The 18,571-nt window shown below is 65.2% G+C and overlaps 2 protein-coding genes across 2 annotated transcripts in view; one reads left to right on the top strand and one right to left on the bottom strand.

Moving 5' to 3' along the window:
* Positions 1 to 12,381, bottom strand: part of OPLAH (5-oxoprolinase, ATP-hydrolysing) — a gene marked incomplete at its 3' end in the record, with an annotated part of 33,581 nt that extends 21,200 nt beyond the window's left edge. Inside the window, 5 exon segments of the mRNA XM_054293889.1 lie at positions 762 to 885; positions 3,586 to 3,700; positions 10,184 to 10,375; positions 11,391 to 11,643; positions 11,783 to 12,381. Of these exon segments, the coding sequence (XP_054149864.1) occupies positions 762 to 885; positions 3,586 to 3,700; positions 10,184 to 10,375; positions 11,391 to 11,643; positions 11,783 to 12,381 (1,283 nt within the window).
* Positions 12,380 to 16,033, top strand: EXOSC4 (exosome component 4). Its single transcript, XM_054293888.1, has 3 exons — positions 12,380 to 12,550; positions 13,419 to 13,637; positions 15,662 to 16,033. Exons 1-3 carry the CDS (start codon positions 12,380 to 12,382, stop codon positions 16,031 to 16,033), a joined length of 762 nt encoding a protein of 253 aa, XP_054149863.1.
* Positions 16,034 to 18,571: the final 2,538 nt, after the last annotated feature.

The following is an 18,571-nucleotide window of genomic DNA, read 5'->3' as shown; positions in this document are numbered from 1 at the left end:
GTTACACCTGTACCCCAAACCCCACCTGGGAGAAACCCAGGGACAGGGACAGGGAGTCCACCTGTTCTTCATGACCCGGCCACCTGCGGGGACACTTGTGTTACACCTGTGTCACACCTGAGTTACACCTGAGTTACACCTGCACCCCAAACCTCACCTGGGGACAGGTGAGGGTCACACCTGCGCGTCACCTGCACCCCAAACCTCACCTGGGGACAGGTGAGGGTCACACCTGCGCGTCACCTGCACCCCAAACCTCACCTGGGGACAGGTGAGGGTCACACCTGCACGTCACCTGCACCCCAAACCTCACCTGCTGCTTGTGACCCTGGGGAATCACCTGAGGAGCACCTGGTGGGCACCTGAGCCACCTGGGGGTCACCTTGGGGGCACCCGAATCACCTGAGCGGCACCTGAGGGACACCTGGGTCCCCTTGTGAGGCATTGGGGGGTACCTGAGTCACCTGGGGGTCACCTTGGGGGCCAGCTGGGACCCCCCAGCTCCCCCCAGGACCCCCCAGATCCCCTCCGGGACCCCCCAAGCCCCCAGCCTCACGCGCAGCTGTGCAGCAGCAGCACTGCCAGGGTCTGGGGACCCCCAAACCCTTCAGGGACCCCCAAATGCCCCCAAATGCCCCCAAATGCCCCCAAATGCCCCCAGCCTCACGCGCAGCTGTGCAGCAGCAGCACCGCCCAGCTCTGGGGACACTCAGGGACACTCAGGACCCCCCAAATTCCCCCCAAATCCCCCCGTTTCTCACGCGTAGCTGTGCAGCAGCAGCACCGCCAGGCTCCGGATGCCGCGGGCCAGCAGCCGCTCCAGGTCCGTGCGGAGCCGCGACACGTCCAGAGGGCGCTGCACCAGCAGGGTGACACCGGAGACACCTGAGGGGACGTGGGGACAGGGACAGTGTCACCGAGAGCCCCTAAACCCCCCCGCCGCACGAGGAGGGTGACACCCGACACACCTGGGGACAGGGACAGTGTCACCGAGAGCCCTGAGAGCCCCTAAACCCTCCTACTGCACCATCAGGGTGACACCGGAGACACCTGAGGGGACATGGACAGTGCCACCTACACCTCTGGGACACCCTAAACCTCCCCGTCACACCAGCAGGGTGACACCCGAGACACCTGAGGACACGGGGGACAGCAATGTCACCGAGAGCCCTGGGACAGCCCCGCTGCAGCAGCAGGGTGACACCCGACACACCTGGGGACACGGGGACAGCAGTGTCACAGTGTCACCTACAGCTGTGACAGCCCTGGGACAACCACACTGCAGCAGCAGGGTGACACCTGGGACACCTGGGGACACGGGGACAGTGTCACCGAGAGCCCCTAAACCCCCCTGCTGCACCAGCAGGGTGACACGGGACACAGCTGGGGTGACAGCAGTGTCACAGTGTCACCCAGAGCCCCGGGACAGCCTCTCTGTGTGACACCCACAGCTCACGCACAGACACAGGACGGGGACACTGGATCCAGCGCCCTGAGCTCTCGCTTCCCCAGCACCCGTCCCGTTCCGGCGCTGCGGCAATGCACGGGAGAGATGGCACAGCTCGCTGCTCCGGCAGAAAGCCACGGAAATTTAATTAAATTTAGAAATGCAATTAAATTTAATTTATAACATCCCATACATCAGTCCCATTCCATTGTTATGGCAATGCACGGGAGAGATGGCACAGCTCGCTGCTCCGGCAGAAAGCCAAGGAAATTTAATGAAATTTAGAAATGTAATTAAATTTAATTTATAACACCCCATACATCAGTCCCATTCCATTGTTATGGCAATGCACGGGAGAGATGGCACAGCTCGCTGCTCCGGCAGAAAGCCACGGAAATTTAATTAAATTTAGAAATGTAATTAAATTTAATTTACAACAGCCCATACATCAGTCTCAGTGCAATTTCAGCCAATCCCACAGGGCAAAATCATTGACAGAAATTCCACCCAATCGCCTGAAGCACACGTAATTCTGATTAAAACAATAACGGCCCATTCTCTGACCGTCTATATCAGTCTCAGACAATGGTGACAATGGTGACAATGGTGACAATGGCGACAATGGTGACACCCACCTTGTACCCGGGGCCAGCTGTCACTCCCGGGCAGGTGACAATGGTGACAATGGTGACAATGGTGACACCCACCTTGTACCCGGGGCCAGCTGTCACTCCCAGGCAGGTGACAATGGTGACAATGGTGACAATGGTGACAATGGTGACACCCACCTTGTACCCTGTCCCAGCTGCCACTCCCGGGCAGGTGACAATGGTGACAATGGTGACAATGGTGACACCCACCTTGTACCCTGTCCCAGCTGTCACTCCTGGGCAGGTGACAATGGTGACAATGGTGACAATGGTGACAATGGTGACACCCACCTTGTACCCGGGGCCAGCTGTCACTCCCGGGCAGGTGACAATGGTGACAATGGTGACAATGGTGACAATGGTGACACCCACCTTGTACCCGGGGCCAGCTGTCACTCCCGGGCAGGTGACAATGGTGACAATGGTGACAATGGTGACACCCACCTTGTACCCGGGGCCAGGTGTCACTTCCGGGCAGGTGACAATGGTGACAATGGTGACAATGGTGACACCCACCTTGTACCCGGGGCCAGGTGTCACTCCCGGGCAGGTGACAATGGTGACAATGGTGACAATGGTGACACCCACCTTGTACCCTGTCCCAGCTGTCACTCCCGGGCAGGTGACAATGGCGACAATGGTGACAATGGTGACACCCACCTTGTACCCGGGGCCAGCTGTCACTCCCGGGCAGGTGACAATGGTGACAATGGTGACAATGGTGACACCCACCTTGTACCCGGGGCCAGCTGTCACTCCCGGGCAGGTGACAATGGTGACAATGGTGACAATGGTGACACCCACCTTGTACCCGGGGCCAGCTGTCACTCCTGGGCAGGTGACAATGGTGACAATGGTGACAATGGCGACACCCACCTTGTACCCGGGGCCAGGTGTCACTCCCGGGCAGGTGACAATGGTGACAATGGTGACAATGGTGACAATGGTGACACCCACCTTGTACCCGGGGCCAGCTGTCACTCCCGGGCAGGTGACAATGGTGACAATGGTGACAATGGTGACACCCACCTTGTACCCGGGGCCAGCTGTCACTCCTGGGCAGGTGACAATGGTGACAATGGTGACAATGGCGACACCCACCTTGTACCCGGGGCCAGGTGTCACTCCCGGGCAGGTGACAATGGTGACAATGGTGACAATGGTGACAATGGTGACACCCACCTTGTACCCGGGGCCAGCTGTCACTCCCGGGCAGGTGACAATGGTGACAATGGTGACAATGGTGACAATGGCGACACCCACCTTGTACCCGGGGCCAGGTGTCACTCCCAGGCAGGTGACAATGGTGACAATGGTGACAATGGTGACACCCACCTTGTACCCGGGGCCAGCTGTCACTCCCGGGCAGGTGACAATGGTGACAATGGTGACAATGGTGACACCCACCTTGTACCTGGGGCCAGCTGTCACTCCCGGGCAGGTGACAATGGTGACAATGGTGACAATGGTGACAATGGTGACACCCACCTTGTACCCGGGGCCAGCTGTCACTCCCGGGCAGGTGACAATCCTCCTGCTCCGGGATCAGCCGCTCGTCCACCTCGATCACCTCCTCGTACAGCACGTCCGGCATGGCCACCTCCTGCGGGGACACCGGGGGACACGGGGGTGACCCGGGGGTGACACAGGGTGACACGGGGGTCACATCACCCCAGTGACACCGCGGCGACATGGGGTGACATTGCTGAGTGGCACTGGAGTGACAATGTGGGGACACGGGGGTGACACGGGGGTGACGTCACCCCAGTGATACCGCGGGGACATGGGGTGACATTGCAGGTTGGCACCAGAGTGACACTGTGGGGACATGGGGTCACATCACCCCAGTGACACCACGGGGACACAGGGCAGGACTGGGGTGGCACGGAGATGGGACAGGAACAGAACATGGACAGGAGTGGGGTGGCACTGGGACAGGATGGGGACAGCAGCGGGGTGGCACCAGGACAGGAGTGGGGTGGCACTGGGGTGGGACAGGGACAGGACAGGGATAGGAGTGGGACAGATCAGGGACAAGAGTGGGACAGGACTGGGATGGCACTGGGACAGGACGGGGACAGGAGTGGAGTGGCACTGGGGTGGCACAAGGGTGACCCTTGATTGGGATGGCACCAGGGTGGCACCAGGATGGCACTGGGACAGGAGTGGGACAGGAGTGGGATGGGACAGGGACAGGGCATGGACAGGGGTGGCACTGGGACAGGAGTGGGACGAGAGTCGGGTGGCACTGGGACAGGATGGGGACAGGAGTGTAACAGGAATGGGACAGGACTGAGATGGGACAGGGACAGGGCAGGGACAGGAGTGGGGTGGCACCAGGACAGGGCAGGGACAGAGGTGGCACTGGGACATGACTGGGGTGGCAGCAGAGCTGGGGCTGGGACAGGGACAGGAACAGGAGTGGGGTGGGAAGGGACAGGAGTGGGACAGAACAGGGGTGGCACTGGGACAGGACTGAGGTGGCACTGGGACAGGACTGGGACAGGAGTGGGACAGGAGTGGGACAGGACATGAGGGTGGCACTGGGGAGGGACGACAGTGGCATTGGGGTGGCACTGCAATGGCACCCGGGGATCTGGAGCAGGACAGGGACAGCACTGGGGGACACTGAGACAGCACTGGGGTGGCACCAGGACAGGACAGGACAGGGACAGGAGTGGGACAGACTGGGAGAACACAGCCGTGGCACCAGGGTGGCACAAGGACAATATTGGATGGCACCCCCAGATACCTTGTGTCCCCACTGTGTCCCTGTTGTGTCCTCTGTCCCCTGTCCTGTGTCCCTCCTGTGTCCTCTGTCCCTGTTCCAAGTCCCCCCTCCGTGTCCCCCCCTGTGTCCCCTGTCCCGTGTCCCCTGTGTCCCCTGTCCCACTGGCCACAGGCCAGGCCTGGCCCCGAGCCCGGCCCCACTCACAGGACAGGGACAGGGCCAGGGGACACGCCAAGGACACCCAGCCCCGCTCACGGGACAGGGACAGGGACAGGGGACACGCCAAGGACACCCAGCTCCGCTCACGGGACAGGGACAGGGACAGGGGACAGGGACAGGGAACACGCCAAGGACACCCAGCCCTGCTCATGGGACAGGGACGGGGACACGGGACACGCCAAGGACACCCAGCCCCGCTCACGGGACAGGGACAGGGATGGGGACAGGGGACAGGGACAGGGACAGGGGACACGCCAAGGACACCCAGCTCCGCTCACGGGACAGGGACGGGGATGGGGACAGGGGACAGGGACAGGGCCAGGGGACACGCCAAGGACACCCAGCCCTGCTCACGGGACAGGGACGGGGATGGGGACAGGGGACACGCCAAGGACACCCAGCCCTGCTCATGGGACAGGGACAGGGACAGGGGACAGGGCCAGGGGACACGCCAAGGACACCCAGCCCTGCTCACGGGACAGGGACGGGGACAGGGGACAGGGACGGGGACACGGGACACGCCAAGGACACCCAGCCCCGCTCACGGGACAGGGACAGGGATGGGGACAGGGGACAGGGACAGGGACAGGGGACACGCCAAGGACACCCAGCCCCGCTCACGGGACAGGGACGGGGATGGGGACAGGGGACAGGGACAGGGCCAGGGGACACGCCAAGGACACCCAGCCCTGCTCACGGGACAGGGACGGGGATGGGGACAGGGGACACGCCAAGGACACCCAGCCCTGCTCATGGGACAGGGACAGGGACAGGGGACAGGGCCAGGGGACACGCCAAGGACACCCAGCCCTGCTCACGGGACAGGGACGGGGACAGGGGACAGGGACGGGGACACGGGACACGCCAAGGACACCCAGCCCCGCTCACGGGACAGGGACGGGGATGGGGACAGGGGACAGGGACAGGGACAGGGGACACGCCAAGGACACCCAGCCCTGCTCATGGGACAGGGACGGGGACAGGGATGGGGACAGGGGACAGGGACGGGGACAGGGGACACGCCAAGGACACCCAGCCCCGCTCACGGGACAGGGACAGGGACGGGGATGGGGACAGGGGACAGGGGACAGGAACAGGGGACACGCCAAGGACACCCAGCTCCGCTCACGGGACAGGGACGGGGACAGGGGACAGGGACAGGGCCAGGGGACACGCCAAGGACACCCAGCCCCGCTCACGGGACAGGGACGGGGATGGGGACAGGGGACAGGGACAGGGACAGGGGACACGCCAAGGACACCCAGCTCCGCTCACGGGACAGGGACGGGGACAGGGGACAGGGACAGGGCCAGGGGACACGCCAAGGACACCCAGCCCTGCTCATGGGACAGGGACGGGGATGGGGACAGGGGACAGGGGACAGGAACAGGGGACACGCCAAGGACACCCAGCCCTGCTCATGGGACAGGGACAGGGGACAGGAACAGGGGACACGCCAAGGACACCCAGCCCTGCTCATGGGACAGGGACGGGGATGGGGACAGGGGACAGGGACAGGGACAGGGGACACGCCAAGGACACCCAGCCCTGCTCATGGGACAGGGACAGGGACAGGGCCAGGGGACACGCCAAGGACACCCAGCCCTGCTCATGGGACAGGGACGGGGATGGGGACAGGGGACAGGGGACAGGAACAGGGGACACGCCAAGGACACCCAGCCCTGCTCATGGGACAGGGACGGGGATGGGGACAGGGGACAGGGACAGGGACAGGGGACACGCCAAGGACACCCAGCCCCGCTCACGGGACAGGGACGGGGATGGGGACAGGGGACAGGGACAGGGACAGGGGACACGCCAAGGACACCCAGCTCCGCTCATGGGACAGGGACGGGGATGGGGACAGGGGACAGGGGACAGGAACAGGGGACACGCCAAGGACACCCAGCCCTGCTCATGGGACAGGGACGGGGATGGGGACAGGGGACAGGGACAGGGACAGGGGACACGCCAAGGACACCCAGCTCCGCTCACGGGACAGGGACAGGGACAGGGATGGGGACAGGGACAGGGACGGGGACACGGGACACGCCAAGGACACCCAGCTGGGCCTGACACACGGACACAGGGGGACACAGGGGGGGACAGAGGGGACATGGGAGGGGACACTGCAGGGACATGGAGGGGACACAGGACAGGGCACACAGGGGGAGGGACACGGGGGGACCCAGGGGACACTGTGGGGACACCGAGCCCCTCAGCAGGGACAGTGTGCAGTGTGGGGCACACGGGGACACGGTGCCAGCCCCAGGAGGGGACACAGGGGGACAGGGTGTTTGGGGACACTGTGGGCCACACGGGGAGGGGACACAGGGACAGAGTGGTGGGGACACTGTGGGGCACACGGGGAGGGGACACACCGGGACAGGGTGTTTGGGGACACCGTGGGGCACACGGGGAGGGGACACACCGGGACAGGGTGTTTGGGGACACCGTGGGGCACACGGGGAGGGGACACAGGGACAGAGTGGTGGGGACACTGTGGGGCACACGGGGAGGGGACACACCGGGACAGGGTGTTTGGGGACACCGTGGGGCACACGGGGAGGGGACACAGGGACAGAGTGGTGGGGACACTGTGGGGCACACGGGGAGGGGACACACCGGGACAGGGTGTTTGGGGACACCGTGGGGCACACGGGGACACGGTGCCAGTCACGGGACACGGTGCCGGTCACAGGACGTGCCAGCCCCGTGCCAGGCGGCCACGGGTCACCGAGGGGACACCAGGCGGGACAGCACGTGGGACAGTGTGGGGACACCGAGGGGACACGGGGGGGGTCAGTGTGTGGACACTGAGGGGACACTGAGGGGACACAGAGGGGACACTGAAGGGACAGTGTGGGGACACTGAGGGGACACTGTGGGGGTCAGTGTGAGGACACCAAGGGGACATCTCGTGTGTCACCGGGGGGACACTGAGGGGACACCAAGGGGACACTGAGGGGACACCGTGTATGTCACCAAGGGGGTCAATATGGGGACACTGAGGGGACACTGAGGGGACACTGAGGGGACACAGGACACAGGGGTGTCACAGGACACAGGGGACACTGAGGGGACACTGAGGGGACACGGGGGGGGTCACAGGACACAGGGGACACTGAGGGGACACTGAGGGGACATGGGGGGGGTCACAGGACACAGGGGACACTGAGGGAACACTGAGGGAACACTGAGGGGTCACAGGACACAGGGGACACTGAGGGGACACTGAGGGGACACTGAGGGGACACGGGGGGGTCACAGGACACAGGGGTGTCACAGGACACAGGGGACACTGAGGGGACACTGAGGGGACACGGGGGGGTCACAGGACACAGGGGACACTGAGGGGACACTGAGGGGACACTGAGGGGACACTGAGGGCACACTGAGGGGACACAGGACACAGGGGACACTGAGGGAACACTGAGGGAACACTGAGGGGTCACAGGACACAGGGGACACTGAGGGGACACTGAGGGGACACTGAGGGGACACGGGGGGGTCACAGGACACAGGGGTGTCACAGGACACAGGGGACACTGAGGGGACACTGAGGGGACACGGGGGGGTCACAGGACACAGGGGACACTGAGGGGACACTGAGGGGACACTGAGGGGACACTGAGGGCACACTGAGGGGACACAGGACACAGGGGACACTGAGGGGACACTGAGGGGACACTGAGGGGACACGGGGGGGTCACAGGACACAGGGGACATGTGGCACTGCGGGCACAGGGACCTGGCACCCCCACCCCAGGGGACATTGGGACAGGGCCATGTGGCACCACAGACCCGGCAGTGCCAGAGCAGGCACAGGTGTGCCCAGGTGTGTGCCCAGGTGTGTGCCCAGGGGTGGGTACAGGGGTGGGTACAGGGGTTTGCCCAGGTGTGTACAGGTGTGCCCAGGTGTGTGTACAGGGGTGTGCCCAGGTGTGTGCCCAGGTGTACCCAGGGGTGTGCCCAGGTGTGTGCCCAGGTGTATGCACAGGTATGCCCAAGTGTGTGTACAGGGCTGTCCAGGTACGCCCAGGTGTGCACAGGTGTGTGCCCAGGTGTGTGCCCAAGTGTCTGTACAGGTGTGTGTACAGGTGTGTGTATAGGTTTGTGTACAGGTGTGTGCCCAGGTGTGCCTGGGTGCATGTACAGGAGTGTCCAGGTGTGTGCCCAGGTGTGTGTACAGGTGTGTGCGCAGGGGTGCGCCCAGGTGTACCCAGGTATGCCCAGGTGTGTGTCCAGGTATTCGCAGGTGTGTTCCCAGGTGTGTCCCCAGCTGTACCCAGGTGTGCCCAGGTGTGCCAGGTGCACTCACCAGGTCAAAGAGGTGGGGCTGGGCCTGGGTCCTGATGTGCAGCAGGTGTCGGGGTGGGTTTGGGGCCAGGTTTGGGGTTCAGGTCGGTACCCAGCTGTACCCAGGTGTGCCCAGGTGTACCCAGGTGTGCCCAGATGTGCCCAGGTGTGCCCAGGTGCTCACCAGGTCGAAGAGGCGCGGCCGGGCCTGGGTCCTGATGTGCAGCAGGTGTCGGGGCGGGGTTGGGGCTGGGTTTGGGTGGGTTTGGATGGGTTTGGGGTACAGGTGGGGGTTCAGGTGTGTGCCCAGGTGTGCCCAGCTGTACCCAGGTGTGCCCAGGTGTGCCCAGGTGTGCCCAGGTGTGTGCCCAGGTGTGTGCCCAGGTGCACTCACCAGGTCGAAGAGGCGTGGCCGGGCCTGGGTGCCGATGTGCAGCAGGTGTCGGGGTGGGGTTGGGGCTGGGTTTGGGGTACAGGTAGGGGTTCAGGGGCACCCAGGTACCCCAGGTGCCCAGGTGTGCTCACCAGGTCGAAGAGGCGTGGCTGGGCCTGTGTCCCGATGTGCAGCAGGTATTGGAGCGGGGTTGGGGTTGGGTTTGGGGTACAGGTAGGGGTACAGGTGTGTACACAGGTGTGCCCAGGTGTGCCCAGGTGCTCACCAGGTCGAAGAGGCGCGGCCGGGCCTGCGTCCCGATGTGCAGCAGGTGTCGGGGCGGGGTTGGGGTTGGGTTTGGGTCGGTTTGGGGTACAGGTGGGGGTTCAGGTGTGTGCCCAAGTGTGCCCAGGTGTGTGCCCAGGTGTGCCCAGCTGTACCCAGGTGTACCCAGGTGTGCTCACCAGGTCGAAGAGGCGCGGCCGGGCCTGCGTCCCGATGTGCAGCAGGTGTCGGAAGCCGCGGGTCACGGCCAGGGCCGCGCGCTCGCCCCGGCGCTGCAGCAGCGCGTTGGTGGCCACCGTGGTGCCCATGCGGATCCACTGGATCCGGGACCCGTCCAGGGGCTGCTCCCGGGGCAGGGGCACCCCCAGCTCCTGCGGGACCCCAAAACTGAGACCCAGACCCACCTGGGGACCCCAGACCCATTTGGGGACCCCCAGACCCATTTGGGGACCCACAGCCCCCCCGGTGCCCGAGTGGATCCACTGGATCCCAGACTTGTCCATCCTGGGGCAGAGAAACCCCCCGCTCCTGAGGGACCCCAAAACTGAGACCCGGGACCCCAGACCCATTTGGGGACCCCAGACCCATTCGGGGACCCCCAGCACGGGGTGGGGCCAGGGGTCCAGGCAGGCCCGGGCTTGGGGCAGGGGGGCATTAGGGGGACCTGGAGAAGATCCTGGGGGGCAGGAGGGGTCTGGGGGGGCTCCCGGGGGTCCCAGCAGGGCATTCAGGGGGTCCCAGGGGGTCCCGAGGGTCCCAACAGGGCACTCGGGGGGCTCTGAGCGGTCCGGGGGTCCCAGCGGGGCATTCGAGGGGTTTGGGGGGTCCCGGGGGTGCCAACAGGGCACTCGGGGAGGTTTGGGGGGTTCCGGGGGTCTCAGCAGGGCACTTGGGGGGTTTGGGGGGTCCCAGAGGTCCCAGCAGGATACTTGGGGGGTCCCGGGGGTCCCGCCATGTCCCTGCTGTGCTCCCGGGGGTCCCGAGGGTTCCGGTGGTCCCAGAAGGGTACTCGGGGGGTTTGGGGGGTCCCGGGGGTCCCAGTGTCCCCCCGCCATGTCCTGGGGGGTCCCGGTGGTCCCAGCAAGGCACTTGGGGGGGGTCCCGGGGATCCTGCTGTCCCCCCGCCATGTCCCGGGGGTCCCGGGGGTCCCGGTGGTCCCAGAAGGGAATCTGGGGGGTCCCGCCATGTCCCTGCCGCGTCCCCCTGCCTTGTCCCCGCCAAGCCCCGCTGTCCCCCTCGCTGTCCCCGCCGTTCCCCGGGGTCCCGTTGCTGTCCCCCCGCTATCCCCCCGCTATCCCCTCGCTATCCCCCGCTGTCCCCCCGGTGTCCCCGCCGTGTCCCCGCTGTCCCCCCGCTGTCCCCCCGCTGTCCCCCCGGTGTCGCACCTCCTGCAGGACGCGGCGGATGCCCTCGGTGGGCGCGTCGCGGTACGCGGGGTCCTCGGAGAGCAGCTTGAGGACGCGGACGCGGCCGCCGGGGCAGCGGGCGAACACGTCCGTGAAAGTCCCGCCGCGGTCGATGGCGAACTGGAACCCGGCGGGGCCCGGCGGGGCGGCCATGGCTGCACCGGGATCGGGACCGGGATCGGGATCGGTACCGGGCAGGGGGAGGCGGCGCTCGGGGCCGGTCCGCACCGGCCTGGGCAAGGTCAGCGCTGGCCGGACAGGGGTCAGCGGGAACGGCAGAGCGGAGCCGCCCGCTCCGGCCCGCCCAGCGCTCGGTGCCGCGCGGTGCCGGCAGGACACGGGCTCGGTGCTGTGCCGGTGCCGGTTCTGACCCGCTCCGAGCGCCCGGGACGGCCGGCGGTGCCCGCTCGGGACGGGGACCGGGACAGCCCGGGAAGGTTCGGCCGTGCCCGAGGGGCGGTCCGGGGGTGCTGCCGCTCCGCCAGGGGGCGCTGGGGTCGCTCCGGTGCCGCCCGGTCCCGTTCGGTGCCGCGAACCGACCGAGGGGGCGGGGCCTCAGGGGGGGCGGGGCCGAAAGGGGGCGGAACCGGGACACCGCCTCCCTGGGGGCGTGGTCTATAGCAGAGGGCGTGGTCGTGGGGGGCGTGGCCTCAGGGCTCGAGTGACCTGGGGGTGTGGCCTGATGTGGGTGTTGCGTCACAGTGGGCGTGGGCTCTGTGGGACTAGCCGATGGGGGCGTGGCCTCAGACGCGAGAGCGTCAAGGGGGCGGTGCCCGCCGTTGGCGGGCTTCTCGCGTGGGCTAAGCCGGGAGTTGTAGTCCGGCCCCACACGGCGCGCACGGGCAGTAAAGGCCGCGCGCGATGCACGCCGGGAGTTGTAGTAGGGCCGCTCACGGCGCGCACGGGCCGTAAAGGCCGCGCGCGGGGCACGCCGGGAGTTGTAGTCCGTTCCCACACGCGGTACCGGCATGGCGGGGCTGGAGCTGGTGTCGGACGCGGGGTTCCGGGCGGACGGGCGGCGGCCGGACGAGCTGCGCAAGGTGCGGGCTCGGCTCGGGGTGCTGGCCCGGGCCGACGGCTCGGCCTACCTGGAGCAGGGCAACACCAAAGTGCTGGCGGCCGTGTACGGCCCGCACGAGGTGAGCGGGGCCCCGGGGCTGGTGAAACCTCCCCTCAGGACTTGTGAATTCCCCTGGGGCTTGTGACCCCCGCTCGGGGCTTGTGAGCCCCCTCAGGTCTATGACACCCGCCCTCCAGTGTCCCTGCCCCCCTCCCCGTGGGGTTTTTAGGGTCCCCCGTTCTGAGCCCCCCTCCCCAGTTTGTGTCCCCCCTGTCGTGGGACCACCTCCCCGTTTCTCTCTCTCACCCCCTCATATGGGGGTCCCACACCCTCCTCCCCAATGTGGGTGATCCCCTCCCCACTCCCAGTCCCCCTTTTTCCCCCTCAGATTCGGGGGTCCCACAGCCCCCCCATGTGGGTGACCGCCCCCCCTCCCAGCTCTTTCCCCCCTAGGTTCGGGGGTCCCAGCCCAAGCCCCCCCCGCCTCATATGGGGGTCCCACAGCCCCCCCCATTTGGATAACCCTCCCACTCCCACCCCCCATTTCCCCCTCATATGTGGGTCCCACAGCCCCCTCCCCATGTGTGTGTCCCCCCACCTACTCCCAGCCCCTTTTCCCCCCTCATGTTCGGGGGTCCCGGCCCAAGGCCCCCCCATATGTGTGCCCCCCACTCCCAACTCCCTTTTCCCCCCTAGGTCCGGGGGTCCCACCACCCCCATGTGTGTGCCCCCCACTCCAACTCCCTTTTCCCCCCTAGGTCCGGGGGTCCCACCACCCCCATGTGTGTGCCCCCCACTCCCAACTCCCTTTTCCCCCCTAGGTCCGGTGGTCCCACCACCCCCATATGTGTGCCCCCCACTCCAACCCCCATTTTCCCCCCTAGGTCCGGTGGTCCCACCACCCCCATGTGTGTGCCCCCCACTCCAACCCCCTTTTTCCCCCGCAGGTCCGGGGGTCCCGGGCCAAGGCCCCCCCGGACCGGGCGCTGCTCAGCGTCCGCTGCAGCTCGGCCCCGTTCGCGGGGGGCGGCGAGCGGCGCCGGCGGCCGGCGCAGGGCGGGACGGACCGGAGATCGGGGGAGCGAGCGCTGCTGCTGCGGGGCGTGCTGGAGGGAGCCGTGCTCAGCCAGCTCTATCCCCGCTCGCAGATCGACGTGCACGTACAGGTGAGATTTGGGGGGGTCCTGAGGGGATTTTGGGGTGTCTGGGGGGGATTTGGGGGTGTTTGGGGGGGGATTTGGGGGTGTTCTGGGGCACGTACAGGTGAGGTTTGGGGGTGTTCTGTGGTGTTTGGGGGGGGTTTGTGGGTGCGCTGCTGCTGCGGGGCTGGAGGGAGCCGTGCTCAGCCAGCTCTATCCCTGCTCCCAGATCGACGTGCACGTACAGGTGAGATTGGGGAGGCTTTGGGGGTCCTGGGGATGTTCTGGGGGGGATTTGGGTGTGTTCTGGGGGGGTTTGTGGGTGCTCTGCTGCTGCAGGGCTGGAGGGAGCCGTGCTCAGCCAGCTCTATCCCCGTTCACAGATCGACGTGCACGTACAGGTGAGATTGGGGGGGTCCTGAGAGGATTTGGGGGTGTCCTGGAGTGGATTTTGGGGGGTCGTGACAGGATTTGGGGGGGGTCCTGGGTCTTTGGAGGGTCTGGGGGTTCCTGGGGGGAGCCATGCTCAGCCAGCTGTACTCCCACTCCCAGATCAATGTGCACGTCCAGGTGAGTTTGGGGGGTCCTGGGGGGATTTAGGGGTCCTGGAGGGGCCGTGCTCACCCAAAATCTGTGGAGTTTTGGGGTGATTTGGGTGTTTTTGGAGTGTCCCTGACCACAGGTGCTGCAGGCAGATGGAGGCAAGCTGGGCGTCGCAGGGGGCGCAGCCGGGCTGGGACACACATGGGTTCTGTGTGGTTTTGGGGTTTTTTAGGGGATGTTTTGGGGTGTTTTAGGGGGTGTTTGTGGTGATTTGGGTGTTTTTGGGGTGTCCCTGACCCCATGTCCGCCCTCAGATCCTCAAGATGGACAAGGGCGAGCTGGGGGCCAGCATGAGCGTGGCCGAGCTGGCGCACACAGGATCTGTGGGGTTTTGGGGTATTAGAGGGGATGTTTTGGGGTATCTTGGGATCTTTTGGGGCGATTTGGGTGTTTTTGGGTTGATCCTGACCCCTGTCCCCCCCAGGTTCTCCAGGCAGACGGGGCCAAGCCGGGGGCCAGCGTGAGCGCAGCCAGGCTGGGGCACACAGTCACTATGGGATTTTGGGGGGTTTTAGGGGATGTTTTGGGGGTGTTGTAGGGTGATTTGGGTGTTTTTGGGGTGACCCTGACCCCTTGTCCCCCACCAGGTTCTCCAGGCTGATGGGGGCACAGCTGGGCTGGGGCACACAGTGTCTGTGGGGTTTTGGGGTAGCTCGGGTGTCTTTAGGACTAATTTAGGGGATGTTTTGGGGTGTCCGGATCCCCTGTCCCCATCAGGTCCTCCAGACAGACATGGGCAAGCCAGCGTGAGCATGGCTGAGCAGGTGCACATGGGACCTGTGGGAGTTTTGGGGTGTTTTAGGATTTGTTTTGGGGTGATTTGGGTGTTTTGGGGTGACCCTGACTCCCCCGGGTTCTCCAGGCGGACGGCGGTGAGCTCGGTGCCAGTGTCAGCGCAGCAGGACTGGCGCTCCTGGACGCGGGCGTGGCGCTGCTGGGGCACACAGGGTCTATACAATTTTGGGGATATTTTGGGGTGACCCTGACCCGTTTCTCCCCAAGTTCTCCAGGCCGATGGCGGTGAGCTGGGTGCCAGTGTCAGTGCAGCAGGACTGGCACTGCTGGGGCACACAGTGTCTATACAATTTTGAGGATATTTTGGCATATTTTAGGGTGACCCTGACCCATTTCTCTCCAGGTTCTCCAGGCCGATGGTGGTGAGCTGGGTGCCAGCGTGAGCGCGGCAGGACTGGCGCTCCTGGACGCCGGCGTGGCGCTGCTGGGGCACACAGTGTCAATACGATTTTAGGGATATTTTGGGGAGATTTTGGGACATTTTAGGGTGACCCTGACTCGTTTCTCCCCAGGTTCTCCAGGCGGTGAGCTGGGTGCCAGCGTGAGCGCGGCAGGACTGGCGCTCCTGGACGCCGGCATGGCGCTGCTGGGGCACACAGTGTCAATACGATTTTGGGGATATTTTAGGGTGACTCTGCCCCATTTTCCCCCAGGTTCTCCAGGCGGACGGCGGTGAGCTGGGTGCCAGTGTCAGCGCAGCAGGACTGGCGCTCCTGGACGCGGGCGTGGCGCTGCGCGGGGCCGTGGTGGCCGGGTCGGCCGGGCTGGCCGAGCCCCCGGCCGGGCCCCCGGTGGCCCTGAGCGACCTGAGCGCGGCCGAGGAGGCGGCCGGGGGCCCGCGGCTGGCCGTGGCCACGGTGGCGGGCAGCGGGCAGCTGGCCCTGTGCCAGCTCAGCGCCCGCCTGCACCAGGAGCGGCTGCGGCCCGTGCTGGACGCCGCCCAGGCCGCCTGCCGGGGGCTGCACGCCGTGCTGGACGGCGTGGTGAGGGCCAGGCTGCGCCAGGACACCGCCATGGAGCGCTGAGTGACCAGCCTGGGACACCGCCATGGAGCGCTGAGTGACCACAGTGACCACCCAGGACACTGCCATGGAGCACTGAGTGACCACAGTGACCACCCCAGGACACTGCCATGGAGCGCTGAGTGACCAGCCTGGGACAGCGCCATGGAGCACTGAGTGACCACAGTGACCACCCCAGGACACCGCCATGGAGCACTGAGTGACCGCAGGGACACCGCCATGGAGCGCTGAGTGACCACAGCGACCACCCCAGGACACCGCCATGGAGCGCTGAGTGACCACAGTGACCACCCCAGGACACCACCATGGAGCACTGAGTGACCGCAGGGACACCGCCATGGAGCACTGAGTGACCGCAGTGACCACCCAGGACACCGCCATGGAGCACTGAGTGACCACAGCGACCACCCCAGGACACCGCCATGGAGCGCTGAGTGACCGCAGGGACACCGCCATGGAGCACTGAGTGACCACAGTGACCACCCCAGGACACTGCCATGGAGCACTGAGTGACCACAGCGACCACCCCAGGACACCGCCATGGAGCACTGAGTGACCACAGTGACCACCCCAGGACACCGCCATGGAGCACTGAGTGACCACAGTGACCACCCCAGGACACTGCCATGGGGCACTGAGTGACCACAGTGACCACCCAGGACACTGCCATGGAACACTGAGTGACCACAGTGACCACCCAGGACACTGCCATGGAGCGCTGAGTGACCACAGTGACCACCCAGGACACCGCCATGGAGCACTGAGTGACCGCAGGGACACCGCCATGGAGCACTGAGTGACCGCAGTGACCACCCCAGGACACCGCCATGGAGCGCTGAGTGACCAGCCTGGGACACCGCCATGGGGCACTGAGTGACCGCAGGGACACCGCCATGGAGCACTGAGTGACCACAGTGACCACCCAGGACACCGCCATGGAGCACTGAGTGACCGCAGGGACACCGCCATGGAGCACTGAGTGACCGCAGTGACCACCCAGGACACCGCCATGGAGCACTGAGTGACCGCAGTGACCACCCCAGGACACTGCCATGGAGCACTGACTGACCACAGTGACCACCCCAGGACACCGCCATGGGGCACTGAGTGACCACAGCGACCACCCCAGGACACCGCTATGGGGCACTGACTGACCACAGGGACAGCCCCAGGACACTGCCATGGAGCACTGAGTGACCACAGTGACCATCCTGGGACATCACCATGGCACGGTGACCATCGCAGTGACCACCATGGGGACATGGCCATGGCACAGTGACCAGAGTGACCAGCAGAGACACTGCCATGGCACAGTGACCGACCACTGGGACACTGAGGGGACATTGCCACAGAGCAGTGACCGCTGCAGGGACCTGGCCATGGCACAGTGCCCTTAGTGACCACTGTGGGGACAGCAGGACACTGCCATGGAGCAGTCACTGACCACAGTGACCACTGTGGGGACACCAGGACACCACCATGGAGCAGACACTGACCATAGTGACCATTGCAGGGACACCACCATGGCACAGTGACCACTGCAGGGACACCAGGACACCACCATGGAGCCGTCACTGACCACAGTGACCACCATGGGGACACCAGGACACCGCCATGGCACAGTGACCACTGTGGGGACACCGTGGGGACACTGCCATGGCCCTGTCATCAGTGGGGACACTGCCATGGCTGAGTGACCCCTGTGGTGACCAACTGACCCCTGGGGGCTGCAGCATCACTCCACTGCAGTGACCAGTCCTGGGGACACTGGGGACACTGTGGCTGTGACCCTGCAGTGACCAGTCCTGGGGACACTGGAGATGGACACTGCAGTGACCAGTCCTGGGGACGCTGGAGATGGACACTGCAGTGACCAGTCCTGGGGACACTGGGGACACTGTGGCTGTGACCCTGCAGTGACCAGTCCTGGGGACGCTGGAGATGGACACTGCAGTGACCAGTCCTGGGGACACTGCAGTGACCCTGTAGTGACCAGTCCTGGGGACACTGGAGATGGACACTGCAGTGACCAGTCCTGGGGACACTGCAGTGACCAGTCCTGGGGACACTGGGGACCCTGTGGCTGTGACCCTGTGTTTTGGGGTGTCACCATGGCAATAAACCAGGGTGTGTCACTGCGGCTGTGTGTCCCTCTGTGTGTCACCTGTGTGCCCTGGGTGTGTCACCCCCCTGCACACCCCCCGTCCCCACTGCTGCTCCCCCTTGTGTCCCCCGTGACACCCCGTTGTCCCCAGGCTGTCCCTGTCACCTCCCTTTGCCCAGAGCCCCTTTTGCGCCCCCAAACCCCCCTTTTTTGCCCTCTTTTGTGCCCCAAATCCCCCATTTTTGCCCCCTTTTTTCTCCATTTTGTGCCCCCAAACCCCCCTTTTTTGCCCCCAAACCCCCCGGGTTCCCCCCTTTTTGCCTTCTTTTGTGCCCCCAAATGCCCTCTTTTTCCCCCTTTTGTACCCCTCAAACCCCCCATTTTTGCCCCCTTTTTTGTCCCCTTTTATGCCCCCAAACCTCATGGTTTTCCCTCCT

This window comes from Melozone crissalis, unplaced genomic scaffold (assembly GCF_028551555.1).
Source record: "Melozone crissalis strain CALT ecotype California unplaced genomic scaffold, PUWL_Pcris_2 ptg000195l_1, whole genome shotgun sequence".
Classification (NCBI taxonomy): Eukaryota; Metazoa; Chordata; class Aves; order Passeriformes; family Passerellidae; genus Melozone; species Melozone crissalis.
The sequence above is the reverse complement of the archived record's forward strand: the minus strand, read 5'-3'. Positions and strand labels throughout refer to the sequence as shown.

Excerpts from the sequence above, each read along its gene's own strand:
- EXOSC4 (XM_054293888.1), top strand. The coding sequence starts at position 12,380 with ATGGCGGGGCTGGAGCTGGTGTCGGACGCGGGGTTCCGGGCGGACGGG. Across the intron at positions 12,551-13,418 it reads CCGTGTACGGCCCGCACGAG|GTCCGGGGGTCCCGGGCCAA; the intron begins GTGAGCGGGGCC and ends TTTCCCCCGCAG. Across the intron at positions 13,638-15,661 it reads AGATCGACGTGCACGTACAG|GTTCTCCAGGCGGACGGCGG; the intron begins GTGAGATTTGGG and ends ATTTTCCCCCAG.